This window comes from Antechinus flavipes, chromosome 3, assembly GCF_016432865.1.
Source record: "Antechinus flavipes isolate AdamAnt ecotype Samford, QLD, Australia chromosome 3, AdamAnt_v2, whole genome shotgun sequence".
NCBI classification, from domain to species: Eukaryota; Metazoa; Chordata; class Mammalia; order Dasyuromorphia; family Dasyuridae; genus Antechinus; species Antechinus flavipes.
The window spans coordinates 618,152,769-618,169,021 of NC_067400.1; the positions used below are offsets into that span (position 1 = coordinate 618,152,769).

At 44.6% G+C, this 16,253-nt stretch overlaps 1 protein-coding gene across 7 annotated transcripts in view; it reads left to right on the plus strand.

Moving 5' to 3' along the window:
* The first annotated feature begins 1,418 nt into the window (after window positions 1–1,418).
* LOC127556356 (carcinoembryonic antigen-related cell adhesion molecule 5-like) overlaps window positions 1,419–16,253 on the plus strand; it is a 179,669-nt gene continuing 164,834 nt past the window's right edge. For 2 of the 7 annotated variants that reach the window (XM_051989444.1, XM_051989446.1), the window contains exons 1-6: window positions 1,419–1,673; window positions 2,583–2,930; window positions 7,327–7,599; window positions 7,983–8,237; window positions 11,651–11,926; window positions 12,018–12,287. In XM_051989444.1, coding sequence (XP_051845404.1) covers window positions 1,610–1,673; window positions 2,583–2,930; window positions 7,327–7,599; window positions 7,983–8,237; window positions 11,651–11,926; window positions 12,018–12,287 — 1,486 coding nt within the window. In that variant the 5' untranslated portion in view covers window positions 1,419–1,609. The remainder of the gene's footprint in view (window positions 1,674–2,582; window positions 2,931–7,326; window positions 7,600–7,982; window positions 8,238–11,650; window positions 11,927–12,017; window positions 12,288–16,253) is intronic. The other 5 variants (XM_051989445.1, XM_051989447.1, XM_051989443.1 and 2 more) reach the window with 4 other exon arrangements.

Here is a 16,253-nt window from a genome sequence, read left to right on the forward strand (position 1 = left end):
TGGGAAATATTTTTTCTTTAATGAGTCTTTCTTCCCTTCATAGAGTACAAGCAACAAAAGGGATAATGGTGGAGATTCTGCCCTCCACGCCTCAGGATAGAGCTCAGACAAGGTTTAGACTTAAGATTTGAGGGAGACTGCCCAATTGGGTCTGTAGTACCTACTCTTGACTCCCAATTTCTTCAAGCCTCCCCTCCTTTCCCTCCTTAATGCTGGCACCTTCCCTCTGAGATAGTTTCTAATTTGTCTAATTTGTCCTCAATTGATCTTATTTGTAGAATCCTGTCCATATTGTCTCCTTCATTAGGAGACAGGGACTTTTACCTTTCTTTGTATTCCCCAGGGCTTAACTCACTGCCTGGAACTTAGTAGGTGCTTACAAAATGTTTATTGACCAACCTAATCAAAGACCTCTTCAGTTCTTAGATCTCCACTCTCAAAAAAAATGCTTGCCATTCAGCTCCATCCAGAGCCATCTTGGTTCAAGTTTTTGTGCCCTCACCACTCCCTCTTCCCAAAGGATGGCTAATGGTCCTCCTTCATTGTGCTGTATGATTATTTATATATATATATATATATATATATAATAGTATAACATATTGTGTTATATATATATATATATACACACACACACACATATATATATACACATATATATATAGGGTTTTTTTCCTTTACTAAAACTTTTTATGTTTCAAAACATATGCGTGGACAATTACTCAACATTAACTCTTGCAAAACCTTGTGTTTCAATTTTCCCCTCCCTTCCCCCACTCCCTCCTCTAGGTAGCAAATAGTCCAATTGTATATACTGTTTCATTTGAGCCTCCACACAAGCCTGGGAGATGAATGCTAGTATTACCCTTCCCACTGCACAGTTGAGGAAATAGAGGCAGATAGTTGAATTTGCCCGAGGTCATAAAGCTACAAAGTGTCTGAGGCGGGAGTCCTGGAGGGGTCTAGGAAGAAGATGGTCCCAAACTGCTCCCACCAGGGGGGGAGAAGCTCTAGTCTGCATCATCCCTTATTCCCACTCCCAGCCCTGTTGGATCCTCCCAGAAACCACAGTAAAGCACCTAAGGAAGAGCCAGGGCCCTGTTACCTGCCTTGACAGGAGAGGGGAAGGGAGACAGGATCCAGAGGTCCTAAAGGCCCCAAGCACATTCAGTGGCTCTGCCTCCATTCTCTGTGCATCTTTTGGGGTCTAAACACTGTCTACTCCAGGAGGGAAATAAAGGAACTGGGGTCAGGTATCAGTTCTATAGGACAGTAAGTAATTCTCAGTGAGCCATGTTCCCCTGGGGGACAGAACCACTTCTCCATGGACAGTGGGAGGGATTTGTGCTGGGGAGGGGCTCTGAGCTCAGCAGCAGCAGCTGAGAGAGGAAGAAAGAGGAGGGGGGAAGAGAGAGGAGGGAGGATAAAGTCAGAGGCTAAATCCCTATCCTGTGGGTCCGTGTGATCGAGGCAGATAGAAGAACTCCAGCCTGGACAGCAGCAGGGACACCTCCAGGGTCTGCCCTTGAACCTGTACAAGGAAGACACAGCTCAGGAAAGCAGAGAGATTCCTGGGAAGGAGACAGTGGTGACACAGACACAGCCCAGCCCCATGGAGAGCCTTTCAGAGCCTCAATGCAGGGCAGGGAGCCCCTGGAGGGGGCTCCTGATCACAGGTGAGACTCCAGCTCTGCAGGAGCCCAGGGGAGGGCAGAGACAGCTGGTGGAACTCTGACCCATATGGAGACGGGGACCAAGGGGAAGGGGACCAGTCCCAGGGGTTCTGTCCAAGGCACAGCCTAAGAAGCCTTGACCAGAGAGTCTTTCCTGACCAGGGGCAGGGGAGGTAACAGCAGCCCAAAGCTATCCATCCACATCCTAACACTCAGGGCAATGTCCAATGCTGGAATAGAGATACCTCTGAAGGGAGGAAGGGAAGCTTATAGTCAGCAGAGACCTAGGTGTGGATCCCACCTCTGATGTGTACTGGCTGTGTGACCATGGTCAGGTCTCCTAGACTCCTAGCTTGGATTTACCTGGAACAAGGGCTTTTTCACAGTGATGTCTGGGAGTCAGCCTTAAAATGAACCCAGGGTTTAGGGCTTTTTCACTAAAGCCTGGGTTTGGGGTCAGGAGATCTGGGTTCAACTGTTATCTTTGCCTTTTCCTATTTCATATCAGTCAGATGTTTCAACTTCTCTGGGCCTCAGTTTCTTTGTTTGTAAATTGAGAGCACTGGGTTCAGGAATCTCTAAAGTCTGGTTTTTGTTCTCAGTCACAACATTTTGTGGCTTCCTTTTTTCCTCCATTGCCTTGCCCGGCTCACTGGCAGATATGTTCTGAAACAAGCCAGGGAGGGAGCTGAAAATGTGTCACGTACCAAAGGCTCTGCAGCTCTCTGCAGAGGCTGGGGCCTTCATGTGATGGGCAGATCCAGGATTCCCTGCAAACACCCCCACTGAGCTCCCAGCAGCCCCCAACGCAGGCGGAGCGGCCCCCACCCTTATGTCAGGGACAGCTCAGTGGCCTTGGTCTTTCAGGAGGGCAGAGGGACCCTGCTGACCTCTGCCTTCCTCCCTTTTCAGCCTTCATCCTCAGCTGCTGGATCCAGTCAACATCTGCTCAGGTCACTGTTGTTCCAAACCCTCCCTATGGGGAAGTGAACCACAATGTCACCTTGGACATCCAGGGCTTCTCAGGCCGGGCTCTCTTCTATACTTGGTACAGAAAAGCAGTAGCAGAAACCAACAAGATCGCTCGCTACACGGTTGAAACTGGAGTGCAAGAGCCTGCAGATATCCGGGAGAAGGTGCTCTCCAATGGCTCCCTGCTCATCCCCCACCTCACCCTCAATGACTCTGATGACTACCATGTACTCATTGTTGATTCTCAAGGCAACATAATAGTTGCACAAGGACATTTAACAGTGTATGGTAAGTGCTGCCCTTCCCCTGGGCCATGTCTCATTCCTATTCCCTCTCTCACTCTGGGATGAGAAGCTCCCCTAAGGGAGCAGGGAGAATGCAGAGCATGAGTTCCCCCCCCCCCCCCCCAACCCCCCCACCCCCCGGCCAGATCAGTGTGATCATGGGTCACTGGGAGCACTGGAGAGGTCAGAGGTCACTAGCTTCTGAGGCTCTAAGCTATTATTACTGGGGGAGGGGGGTAATTACCTGCTTCCTGCCAGCTTTCCCAGACCATATGAAACTAAGAAGGGCCCTGAAGGCTTAGAGGAGCTTCTGGCCCCTTTCAGTTGTTCCTGAGCCAGGCAACTTGACTCTGAAGTCCACCTTTCCTAAGATAGTTAAAAATCTACTGGGGTTGAGGGAGCATTGCTGGGTCTGGGGGGAGTTTTGCTGGGTCTGAGGACCGCTGGGCCCAGGTGAGCTCATGTCCAGACTACCCACAACCCAAGAGCCAGACTCCCAACACTTGGTGCCCAGGACCTCCTGTTCTTCTGAGGCTTCCAGAGCTGGGAGGGAGCCCCCAGGGGAAGGACCCCTGTGTCACCTTCATTTTCTAGAGAAATGGGCAAGATCAGGGGCTCCGGGCTTCTGGGAAGGGTCAGCCTGGGACAGAGGGTTCCATGCTGAGCCCCAGCTGCATGAGGAGAAAACCAATTCAGGGCCCAGGGGAAACCAAGAGGTCATTTGGGACTCCAAGGAAGGACAACATTCCCGACAAGGAGAGCTTTGGGCTGTCATTCTGTGGAGCCAGAAGGTGTTCGAGGGCTCATATTTCTGGGCATCATATTTCACCTGATTCTCACAAGGACCCTGAGACGGAGGTGCTGTGTTTGTAAATGAGGAAAAAGAAAGAGAGAGTGAGTGATGTGGCCAGAGCTGGTCAGTAACTGAGGCAGGATTCGATTTCAGGGCTTCCTGACCCCACATCCAGCATTCTGTCTACTGCACACCCTCATGGCCTCTTACCTGCAGGGTCACCTCAGGAGGGAGGGACTTCTCCAGGACGGCCCATCTTCCAGTAGGGACTAGCTGCCCATTCAACAGGGAAGCTTGACTGGGAGGAGGGTCAGCCCAGGCCCCTTGGCACTTGCTTCCGTGGTGGGCAGGGCTGAGAGTTAACCCAGAAGTCTGTGTGTGGCAGGATGCCTTCAGTGGCTACAGGTGAGAGGCAGGAGTCAGGATTGGGGGCCTCTGACAGTCATTGCCGGTTGTCTTTCTGTCCCTGAACTGGGGAGCAGAGGATACTGCAGAGAAAGGAGCTAGAAGTCCTCCATCTGGTGATTCTCAAGCATTGCTTAGGCACCTACTGCATCCAAAGGAACTGGCCTGGGCATGGGGCATGGCAGGCAAAAAATAAGGAAGTAAATCACTTCCGTCAAGGAGCCCAAGGTCTGTTGAGGAAACATATAAACAGGAAGGTGGAAAGGACATGAGAAGCCTAAGAAATCAGGCATAGTGGGACCTGCCCTCCAGATCTACTTCTGGGCCAATGGGCTGCTCATGGAAGGTCTGGGCTTTGAGCATCTGCCAAAGAGGGAGAGAGGGTTGGCCTTAGAGTCCGGGGGCTTGGGTTCAAATCCAGCTCTGCTACTTACTGTCTGTTAGATCAAACACAAGTGACAATACAGGAGCCATCTGTACCAATGAGGGCCCTCACCTGGATCAGGGGATCTGAGATTTCAGAAGCTCCATAAACATGGAAGGGAAAAAATTATATCTCAGTTTTCACTAACATGATTTTCTTTCCAACCCTGAGTGTTTCATTTCATGGATGTAAAACCATGACTCTGAGAAGGGCCCACAGGCTTCCTCAGGCTGACTGCCCAAGGCCCCCAGGAGACAGAGAAGGGGAGGAGCCAGGAGTCCTGATGACCCTGAGGTCCCTGTGAGCTCACTGTAACCCTCTGCCCTGTGATCCTAGGCCAGCAGGGGCACGTTTCAGAGGCAGATGGTCATCAAGGTTGGCCAGAGGATATGACACGTGGGGGAAGAAGTGGGATCAGGACAGAAGGCTCAAGGAGTGCAGGGGTCTGAACATCAGTGAAAGACTCTTCCCCTGAGGCGGTAGGTAATAGTGAGCCCCTGAAGATCCTTGAGGAGAGGTGTGACAGCGTCAAATCCAGGCACACTTCTGACTGTTTTCCTAGTAGTGTGATGTGTGGGTTGGAGAGACACAAAAAAGGTAGAGACCTGTGGCCATGCAGGGGTGATGGAATCCTGATTTTTCCCTGGAAAAGGAGCTGAGGATCCTTTACTGCCATCCTCCCACTTTACAGAGGAAGAAACTGAGGCTAAAAAAAGGAAGGGACTTGGCTAAGAGCACATAGAGACAAAGGAGTTGAATCTAGGACCCTATTACTTCAAACCCGGGGTTATTTCCACCATGGCCCATAGTGGGAAAAGAACAGTATCTAGTTTTCAAATGGCCCATGTCCTGCTCCTCTCTCCCATGACTCCTCATCCATAGCTTCTGTCAGAATTGCTCAGAGTATTGAGCAGAAAGCACTTCTTCCAAGCCTCGCTATCCCCCCTCTGCCCCTCAAGCCTAAGCCTCTATAACTAGGACCTGCCTCCCTATGAACATGGAACAGCTCACCTCTGTGCAACACCTTACGCTTTACAAGGAGCTTTTACATAGATGGTCTTATTTCATCCTCCCAACTACTGTGAGGTGAGCACTATTATCCCATTTTACAGGTGAGGAGATTGAGGCACAGAGGCCTTCAATGACTTGCTAATGAGTCACACAGTTGATAACTTGACATGGTTTTAGCTCTAAGTCCAAAACTAGTGACTCTCCACATCAGGCAGAAGATCCTTAGGGGCTGCCAAGGCACCTTCCCAAGCAGCCAGCTGTGCCTTCCATCCCAGGAGCATTCTCACTGCCCAGCATGTCCTCACCACACCTCAGGTGGTAGCTGACCTCGGCCCTGTCAGATGCTTGGCCAATCCCCCATCGTCTCAATGGATACAAGGAAGAAGCTTTGTAAGAAAGGAAGTATGTTTTCCCTCACTCTAAGCTTTTTAAAAGGGCCCATCAGAGGGAGTGTAAATTCCATCAAAATGGAGGAGACAGAAGTTTGGAAAAGCTCTAATATTTCTAACTTAGTTCTCTTTGGAAATTAATCCTCAGAGAGCTGAGGGAGAATGACCTAAGAGGGACTCCCATGAACCTGCTGCAGTTGGCCCAGAAATTGTTCTTGGACACACACCTTTCTTAGTGGTAAGGCTGACCTATCAACTACAGAGGACCCAGGATTAAGGTCCATATCTGGGTCCTCCTTGGGTCATGAAGGTTCAAGAAAGTCCCCCTTGCCTCAGCCTCCGAGGATAACAGCATCCCTAAGCTGGAGAGGATCTTGAAAATCACCTTCAACATTCTCAGATATAGGACAGAAAACTTCTGAGGAAAGGGGAGAAGCCATAGTGTTGTGTCCTGCTTTCTAGAGGGTGACAAGTTGGGGTGACAAAACGTAATGTTGCTTTCTAGAGCCCCCATGCTGGGGTGATTAAAATATACCTTCCTGGGGAGGAAGTGATGAGTCAGGACTCCTGAGAAGGATGGAAAAATGGAGTCTGTTTATTTCAAGGACTTTCCCCTTTATATAATCTAACAAAAACAACATTGCATACATTGGACCATATAAACAACTGCATGTAGTTTCCCACCTGGTATCACTGCTTAAATCACACAACGGGTTGTCCCTGCCCCCTGACTTTTCAGGAAGGTCGAGAGCCCTTAGGGGAGAATGGGGAGCCGAAGCAGACATTGTCTAAAGGTTCCCTCTGGGCTGAAGGGTCTTATTCCTCACCCAGAGTTTCCCCACTGACAGTGACCCTCTATACCATAGGATAAAATTAATGAATATTCTGAAAATTCTGGGTCTTATTTGCTGCTATGGGCAAGACATGGCCCTAGGTGCAGGGGATGTGATGAGTGATTGACGATTTTAGGACATGGGAGTCTCCTGACACCCAGACCAGAAATCTTTTGTTTGCATGCTGCTGCTTACACATCTATTTCCAATTTCTTCCTTTAGCTTTATTTTCCTTTGGACTTAGGTAACATTTCTCTCTCTCTGAGGACCAGGCCCCATGACCCTGTGCTCTTTAACATTCACCAATATCCTCATTAATGTGTGGAAATGATTCTGGATTCTTGAAGTGCAGTCTAAGAGAAGAGTGGAGAACCTGATCCACTTCAGAGAAAGCAGCATCTGTGCCAGTGAAATCGCAGGTTCTTTGTCCAGTCTTCCAGAACCTCTGGCCTTTCTGAGATCTTATGAAGATTACTTCCAAACCTGCTACTTGGTTGAAAGGGTAAGAAAAACCACCAGTCATTTTCTGTCTGTTTTCTGCACAGAGCCACTCTCCAAACCTCTCATCAACAGCACCAACATGGCCCCAGTGGAGAACAAGGACAATGTCTCCCTGACGTGCCAGTCTGAAGTTCAAGATGTCACATACCAGTGGTTCATAACCCGAAGCTCCCCAGCTGGTGACAGGACAGTGCTGTCCCCGGATAACAAGACACTCGCCATAATGAAAGTCACAAGGGAAGACCAAGGACCCTATAAGTGTGAAATCCGGAACCCAGTTAGTTTCAGTGAGAGTGAATTCACACTGAATATTACCTGTGAGTAAATTTTCTTTCTGCATGATGCATGTTCATAACCTGGGGGTGTGTTCCCAGAGGTCAAGCCCATCTAGTCACTGATCTTGAGTGCTAAAGATCAAATCCTTGGGCTGTCCATTACTCTTTGATTTCGGGAGCCCAGACTGGCCATATCATGCCTTTCCATCTGTGATAGAGTAGGGCCAGCCATGAGCAAAAGAAGGCCTTGAGACGTTTCAAGTTCAGAGGCCTCAGGTCCAAATCTGAGTGGATGAAGAGCTGTGAATTTCCCAGCTCAGATGAGAATCAGGGAGATATAATAGCCCCTGGTGATGAGTTACAGAATAAGAAAACCCCCTCTCCTCTGCCTTTTTTTCAATATGGAATCATTCTCTTTGCTCCAGATGGCCCGGATACCCCCATTATTTTCTCCAGAATCCCTCATTACCCTGTAGGGGCAACTATTGAGTTGAATTGCTCTGCTGAGTCTAACCCACCTGCCCAATTCATTTGGCTTTTCGATGGAATTCAGATGACATCCTCATCCAAACTCTCTATTGCTAATGTGTCTCTGAATCACACTGGAACCTATACCTGTAAGGCATCTAACTCTGTCACTGGCTTGTCTAGCAGCAAAGACATCAATATCACAGTCTCTGGTGAGTAGCTGCAGGCCCTTGGCTTTGTTTGTCTGTCTTTTGTTGGCCTTCTCTAGCATGGACGAAGCAAAGAGAAGTGGCATTCTGGGTATCCTGGCACTATGTGTTGTGGTGGAAGGGGCTCTGAGCTCAGAATCAGGAAACTTGAGCTAGAATCTTGACTCTGCTTTCCATCCCCTGTGCACCCTCAGGTGTCCCTCTTGCTTTCTGAGATTCAGATTCTGCATCTGAACAATTGGATAATCTTCCACCTCCCATATCACAGAATTCTGTGTGGAGAAAGTTCTTTTTACATTTTAGGTTCAAAAAGAAGCGAGCTATTGCTGGTAGTGATGGTGATGATGAGGCTGTTGTTCTGTCCCTTTTGCCTTCCAGTTTCTAAAATCACAGCTTCAATGACTGCCCCTGAACTGCTAAGAGGACAGTTACTTGCCTTCAGTCCATTTCACTTGATGCTATGAGTGCACAGAAATGGATTCTAGCCTTGGTTAGAATGTAAGCTTTGACAACGTGTTGGGACTGGCTCTGAGCAAAAGTCAAGAGGAAAATTAATATTATCTCTGTTGATGCAGAAAAACTCAGTTCTGCATCCATGTGGTTCTTCTGCGACATGGAATAGTGCACAAGTGCATGCCTGATGTCAGACTGGGCTCTGGTCCAGGTAAAGGTAGAATTGTCTCTGCATCAGTTGGCTGACTCTGGCATCTCACCACTGCCTCAGTTCCCTTGTCTGTTAGCTCCCTGAGCACTGCACCCAATCTCTGTGACAGTGGCTTCTGGCTGGATACTGTGTCTCAATCCCGTGTACAAGATGGCAGACCTTTGCATTACTAGTCATACTGATGGGCAGTAAGACCTAGAAAGATTATCTGTGACTTCAGAGTTTCTTTTTCCTTCTCAGTCCTGTTACCAACTCACAAAATTCATAGAGTTTTTGGGGTTACAAAACCACAATTTCTGTCCTAGACACTGGAGGAGGAGGTGCAATGAAGAGCAGGAGAGAGAGATGAAACAGTGGGCTGAGAACATGAGTTTGGGCAAGTCAGACTGTAGCAGCATATGGCACAGAGAGGGGAATGACCTTTTCTTGGCCTAAATATGAACATAAGCATTACTATGGTCCACATATTAATCTGGTTTTAAAATGGAATATTATTATTGTGTTATATTTTTGTCAGTCTTGTTACAATATAATCTGGTTCAGACTGCACTCGAGAGTGTTGGAGTTGTATATTTGATGCTGTGGCCTAAATTACCTTTTTCTTAATTTAATTTTTTTCAATTAATCAAAATCCAATTTCTCTGTCTCCTCCTTCTTGCCCGCACCACTAAAGAAAAAGAAAACTCTTGTGACAAATATGGATAATCAAGCAAAATTAATTCCTATATTGGCTATACCCAAAAAAAATCCCTACCAGTACATATCCTGAGTTCACTATCTTAGTGTAAGAAGTAATGGTCTTATGTCATTGAGTATCTTTGGGAGTCCTGGTAGGTCAGTGCTTTGATTAGAATCTGAAGACTTTCCAAGAACTTTGCCGCTGCAGCATTATAATGATTGCATGAACTATCCTTTGCTTCTACTCACTCAATTCTGTATCAGTTCATACAAATCTTCTGAGTTTTTTCTTCTTGATCTCATCCTAGTAGATGTTCTTATCAATGACTTGGGTCAAATGAGATTATATGTAAGGAGCTATGTAAATGGTAATTCTTACTCTAGTAATCATTCAGACTGAAAGCATAATTTTGAAACTTGAGAAAGAAAAGATAGAAGGAAAAAGCTAAGAGAACAGTTATTATATGCAGGGTAAATTAGGATCCAGAAGCATCTCAGCAAGGTGGCACTGTGAATGAAATGGGATCATATGAAAATTATTAGAATCAGACAAGGTCCTGCCCTTGGGTCCAAAAAGACCAAAGCATAGGTAAGCATGGGTCCAGATGGGGAAATTACTGATCACCAAATCATAGGAAAAAGTTAAATTAAGTAAGGATGGTTGACTCAGAGAAGGGAATGCTGAGGGCAGATACCCTACCTGATTTTTGAATACAAGGTTACGTTGCCTAAAAAGAGACCAAGCTCCTATGGAAGATGAGATCATTACATAAAACCCAGAATCCAATGGGGAGACAGCAGTTCTGCTGAAGAAGACCAGTGGAGTATGAGTGGACCAAGAAGTTAATACTTGAGTCAGTGGGGTGATGTCAACCAAACACCCTGAAGCAATTATAGTATTTTCATTTCAAAGAATAAGGAAATAAAAGTCCTTCTAGCTTATCCAAAGGCACATGGAATACTGTATTCTGTTCTAGATTTCACAGTTTCCACAAGACATTGATACACTGGAGAGCATCCACAAAAAGACAACCAGGTTGTGGAAAGTTCTGAGGTCCATACAATGTACTGGCCACTTGAGGGAGCCTAACCCCTGGGACCTCCAATTTTTTTATCAAGGAAATAAGGGAGTGCATTCGATGGTGGGAAAGGCCCTTCTAAATGTATATCCAGGACCCTCTGATGTCCGTAAGCTATGAACATTCAGGAGCCTGGTCTGAGAAATGCACATAAGCAAGTTTGATCAATAAGGGAAAGATTTCCGGTGTTGGAACATGGAGCAGGAATGCTTCTCCTTTTGTGCCAGAGAGCCCTGGGACAGTCAGCTGGTGGATTTCAGGGATCCATTCTCACAAGGATGCTTCAAAATCCAGAAAATAAAAACCATAAGAAATCAAAGGAAATTGTTCTACTTTAATACTTATCAAAACATTTTTTTAAAAAAATCCCACATTAAAGATCCCTAGAATAAAATGAGATGATTTTTGAGAAGGAAAAAACCTCAGTGGATATGGAAGGCACTGGGACTGGATTCAGAACTAGAGTTCAAATCTGGTCTCAGACACTAGCTGGACAAGTCACTTAATCTCTCTTTGCCTCAGTTACCTAAACTGGAAACTGGAAAGACTAATGGCCCCCTACTTCCCAAGGTTATTGAGAGGATGAATTTAGATAATAGAGCATTTCATACAGTGCTAGCCAATAACAATAATCATAATAGTGAGAATAATAATATTTATATAGCACATAGCAGATACCAGGCATGTAGCAGGCACTTCATCAATGCTATTCCCTACTCCCATTTCCAACTTAATCATTAGATTATGCATGTCCCAAAACCTGTCTCATTGAGGGGATAACTCAGGACCCAGCACTCCCTCCCCGGGCTTTCTCCTCACCTTCCTTATTAGCATAACCGCTGAACCAGGGGGCATCTCCTTACCCATGGACCATCCCTGTTTGTCTATAATGCAAATGCTTGGGCTTGGGTTTTAGGTGATTTTTTTGTCATGAAGACATGACCTGGTGAAGACACAAGCCAATCACTCACACAGCTCCCTTTTTCTCTCTATAGAAAGAACAACTAAACCTAACCTCACAGCCCACAGAACCAACGTCATGGAGAATGACACTTTGGCCTTCACATGTGGCACAGAACAGAAGGGAGTGGACATTCTGTGGTTCTTCGATGATAAGCCCCTGATTCTCAATGAGAGGATGGAGCTGTCCATGAATAATCAGATCCTCACCATCCTGTCTCTGAAGAGGGAGGATGATGGGTCCTATGAATGTGAAATCCGGAATCCAATCAGTTCCAGCAGAAGTGACCCCATTACTCTGACTGTGAACTGTGAGTGACTCTGAGTGTCCTCCTTCTCCAGTCTTTTCCCCAGCAGTGACTCACATCTTACCTCTTCTCTTCTCTTCTTTTCTTTACACAGATGGACCAGACTACATCAAGGTTGTACCAAACCCCAAGAAAGGAGAGATTGAGGTCAAATTCAAAGGCTCACTGACATTAGAGTGCCGTGTTGAGTCTTACCCACCTGCCCAGTATATATGGCAAGTCAATGGCACCATGAACTCTGACTTCTCTAATACCTACGTCATCAAATATGCAACTTGGGAAGATTCAGGAAAGTATACATGTTTGGCAAAGAACAATGTGACCAACTTGTCAGTCTCTAAGAGCATCAGAATTAAAGTCATTGGTAAGTGTTCTCTCCCTTCCTTCAGAGAAAAAAGTTTTAGGAGTTGGTCCAAGGTGGGGGACAGAAGCAGGTGCTCAGACTTATTGGAGAAGGCAGGTTTTCACAATTAATTGGCAGAGGGTATGTAAAGAAATGTGATTCTATAGAAAGCGGTCAGCCTAGCAACGAGTGTCAGTTCATTTACTGCAATTTTGGCCTTGGTAAAAATGGAGACCAATCTCTAATTTGTACTAGAAAATGAAGGTTCATTCATCATTCGATAGACATTCAGCTGCAAACTTTCTGCAGAACATTGTACTAGGCCCAGAGGAAAACACAAGGTTTATCTAAGACTCCATTACTATTTTCAGAAATCTTAAAATCTACTAGAAGGACCAGACCCCAAAAATAGGTAATTGATACACAATATTACGTGATATGAATACTTAGACTATGGCTCCAAAATAAAATGTTGTAGGAGAGCTCAGATAAGAAAAGCCATCCTAGCTGGGAGGCTGGTCAAAAATCAAGTCCAGTTTCATAAAAGAACTACCACTTGACTTTTGTTTTAAAGGATATGGAGGAGTTCAACAAATTAAAGGGGAAAATATTCTATTTCCATGGAAAAATATTCTGAGTCAAGGTTTAGAGATGGAACAGTACAATGTGTGTCTGAGTGACAAATGTAGAACAATGCAACTTGAGCAGATAATACATGGCCAGAAGAATGTTAAAGAGTTCTGCTGCCATTTTGTGAAAAAGTTTTGAATGCTAGGCTAAGACCAACAAAGGTTATCTAGTGTAGTAGGCTTTCTAAAGCCCCCAAAATGGGGTGCCAAAATGTATTATGCTTTCTAGGGCCCCCAACTTGGGGTACTACTGGACTAGCTCGCTGGAGGATCTTGGGACCAGCCTGAGTCTTTGCTCTTAGTGGATGAGGAAGGGAGGCAGGAGATCCACAAGGATGGTGAAAGATGGAGTCTATTCATTTTAAGTCCTCTCAGCCCTTAAATACCTTAGTGCAATTATATCACTACAGCACACTGAGCATGTGCCAACTATAGAACCATTACATCACCACAGCACACTGCGCAAGTGTTAGCTAGAAGCGCTCTGGTATTGATAGGTCATTGCCTCCTTAAGTATCCCTTGCCTCAAGTAGAACACAGGTGGTCACGCCTTCCCTGACTTCTCAGGAAAGGTCAGAGCACCAAAGGGAGGTGAGGAGCCAAACCAGACATTGTCATCAGGTTCCCTATGGGCTGAAGGGTGTTATACCTTATCCAGAGTTCCCCCACTATCTGTAGCCCTCTACAACCTAATATTTAATCAGGAGTTCCTGAAGCATAATTAGCAGAGAAGAAAAGATGATTAAACATTTCTGGTTGATATGTTATTCATCAGCACTCAAAGGTGAGAGTTTTGTTTAATGTGACCATTGTCATATCTCTAATTCATTTGTGACAAATTGGTACAAACAACCCAAATGTGTAAAAATCTGGAGAACATAAAGTTCCTTTTCAACCCTCAACTTTAGTTAATGGGATGAAAATAAAGGAAACAGAGCTGTTAGTGGGCAGGAGTCATTATACAAATGTTTTTGTAAAATGCTTTGTCATTGAGAAATCAGACAAGAGAGCAGAAGGAAGAAGATAAGGAAGTAGTTCTCCACAAGCATTCTAACAAAGGTCTCAAATGACTCAGTGAATCATTTTTCCAGCCCATTTTAGTGGTTCAAATCTGGCCATGTGGACTAATTAGGAAGGTGGCAAGAAGATTTGAGACTAAATGAGGCCTCTAGGCTGTGCATTGGGGAAGAAATCACCAAGGATGCAGGAAACATGAGCCTGGTGCTGGGCAAGGAGCAGCAAGAGAGGCCAACAGCCAGCTTTGAGTTTGAGCTCAAAACTAGGTCACAGAATCAGTGCTGAAGAGGGAATCTGTGCCTGGGGATGGGAGAAGCTGTGGACCCAATTTAGGCTTCATAGTGAACAAGGACCTGGAATTTAAACATCTGTTTAGATCTGAGACCTGCAGTTGAGTAACCAGAACAAGGGAAGGCTTGTAATTCTACATCAACAAAGCCTCTTAGCTAATTGATAGGAGCTGTGGTCAGCCGCAGTATACTGGAACCCCAATTAGAGACAAGTCTGTAGTAGTATTGCTAAGAATCAAATCTAAAGCAAGAGCTCATAAAACTCAGACAAGAAGAGCAGGTATCAGAATTCACTCCAGATAAGCTTGCTTTGAGCATACTGAAAATTAGCAGGTCACCATCTTGAACCACTACTCATGTTCAATAAAAAAGTACCAACTCAAGAAGCAAGACTAGACTATTGAACAAACAAAATATACTATTGGGTGGGGGGGAGGGGGAAGCTGTCATTAAGATAGGATCACCCAAAATAAAACACAGAGGAAAAGTTACTTCAAAATATCTACAAAGTCTCAAATGAAAAAAAATAAGAGCTTGAATAGGTCAATTAAAATTAGTAGAAGAAATAATATTAATAATAGTTTTTTTAAGAGTTTAAAATTATTATATAGGACCACATAGAAATTTTACATTTACAAAGCATCTTATGAGTATTCTCTCATTTAATCCTCACAAGAACCCTGGCAGGTCAATTTTACAAATGAGGAAATTGAGGCAAATAGAGGCTAAACAACTTGCTAAGATCACACAACTGTATCTGAGGCTAGTTAAAATTCAGGCCTTTTTGACTCTAGGTTCAGTATTATAGGGGAAAAAAAAGACTGAAAAGAATTGACACTTAGTAGCATAAGAGGTTACAAAGTTACTCAAATAACAAACTTCCTGAAAATTAGAATGAACCAAACAGGAGTTAATGAAACCATGAGTCAACAGATAATATTGAAACAAAGCCTTAATATGAACAAGGAGGAGGAAGAGGAGAAGAAGGAGAAGGAAAGAAAGGAAGAAATCTCAAAAAAAAAAAAAAAAAACCTGGAAAATACTATTAGAACCCAAAGACAAAGATAAAAAGAAAGTGTTCAAATACCAAGCAATCACAGTAATTTATATAAAGCAAGAAGAGGTTAACAGAGTGGATAGAAATATGTAATCTATAAGGAAGATATTTTAAATATAAAGATTCACAGAATAAAAATTATGGATCTAGGAAAAATCTATTATAAGTCAGCTGAAGTCAAAGTATAGTAGTAATCATGATCTTGATGATGATCATGTAAAAATCATGTTGATTTAAAAAAAAAATAAACAGGAAAGCTGGATTGTGCTGAAAGGAACCATAGAGTGAATTATTATATAATGAATTTGCACTAAATTGCATAATATCTAAATACTTAAAGGAAAAGCTACTAAGATCTCTGATGATTAATGAATAAAGAAAAGTATACACATATTCCTTTTTTTAAAAGCATATGTGTAGTCTCAGCTGTGTGTGGTACTTTTATAAGAACTGACCATCCATGTATTAAGGCATAAAACAAGGGGATACCCAAATGAAAGTGGCTCTGAGTTCAGTGCCAACCATTTCTGTGTCTGTTGGGAGAGAGCATCCTCCAGAGGCACGATGCCTTGGTTCCAACACCAGGTTTCTGTTTATTACCCAGTAGACCTTGTACAAATAGCACAGTCCCCTGGGAATTTCCAATTTTTCTTATCAAACATTGAAGTCCTGCTCCAGCAGTGATAAAGGGTGTGCAAACAGGGGCCAGGTGGAAAAATTCCTTATGAAATCTTTGAGTTTATTGGTCAGAGAGACAAATCCATACATAGGATTGCAATGCTTATAGAGCCAATATGTAGTACACTCTTTGCTACTCCTATATTCACCTGGTCCACCAAGATGCAAATGCACACTGGATTTTGGCCACTTCAATAGAATTGTGCTGGAAGGAAGGAGATCACGCTGAACCAACGCATCTTCTCTTGGAGCCTCCATTTTCTCCTTTGTAAAATAGAGTGTGAAGATCCTGGAGGGTATCCTAAACCCTGCACTG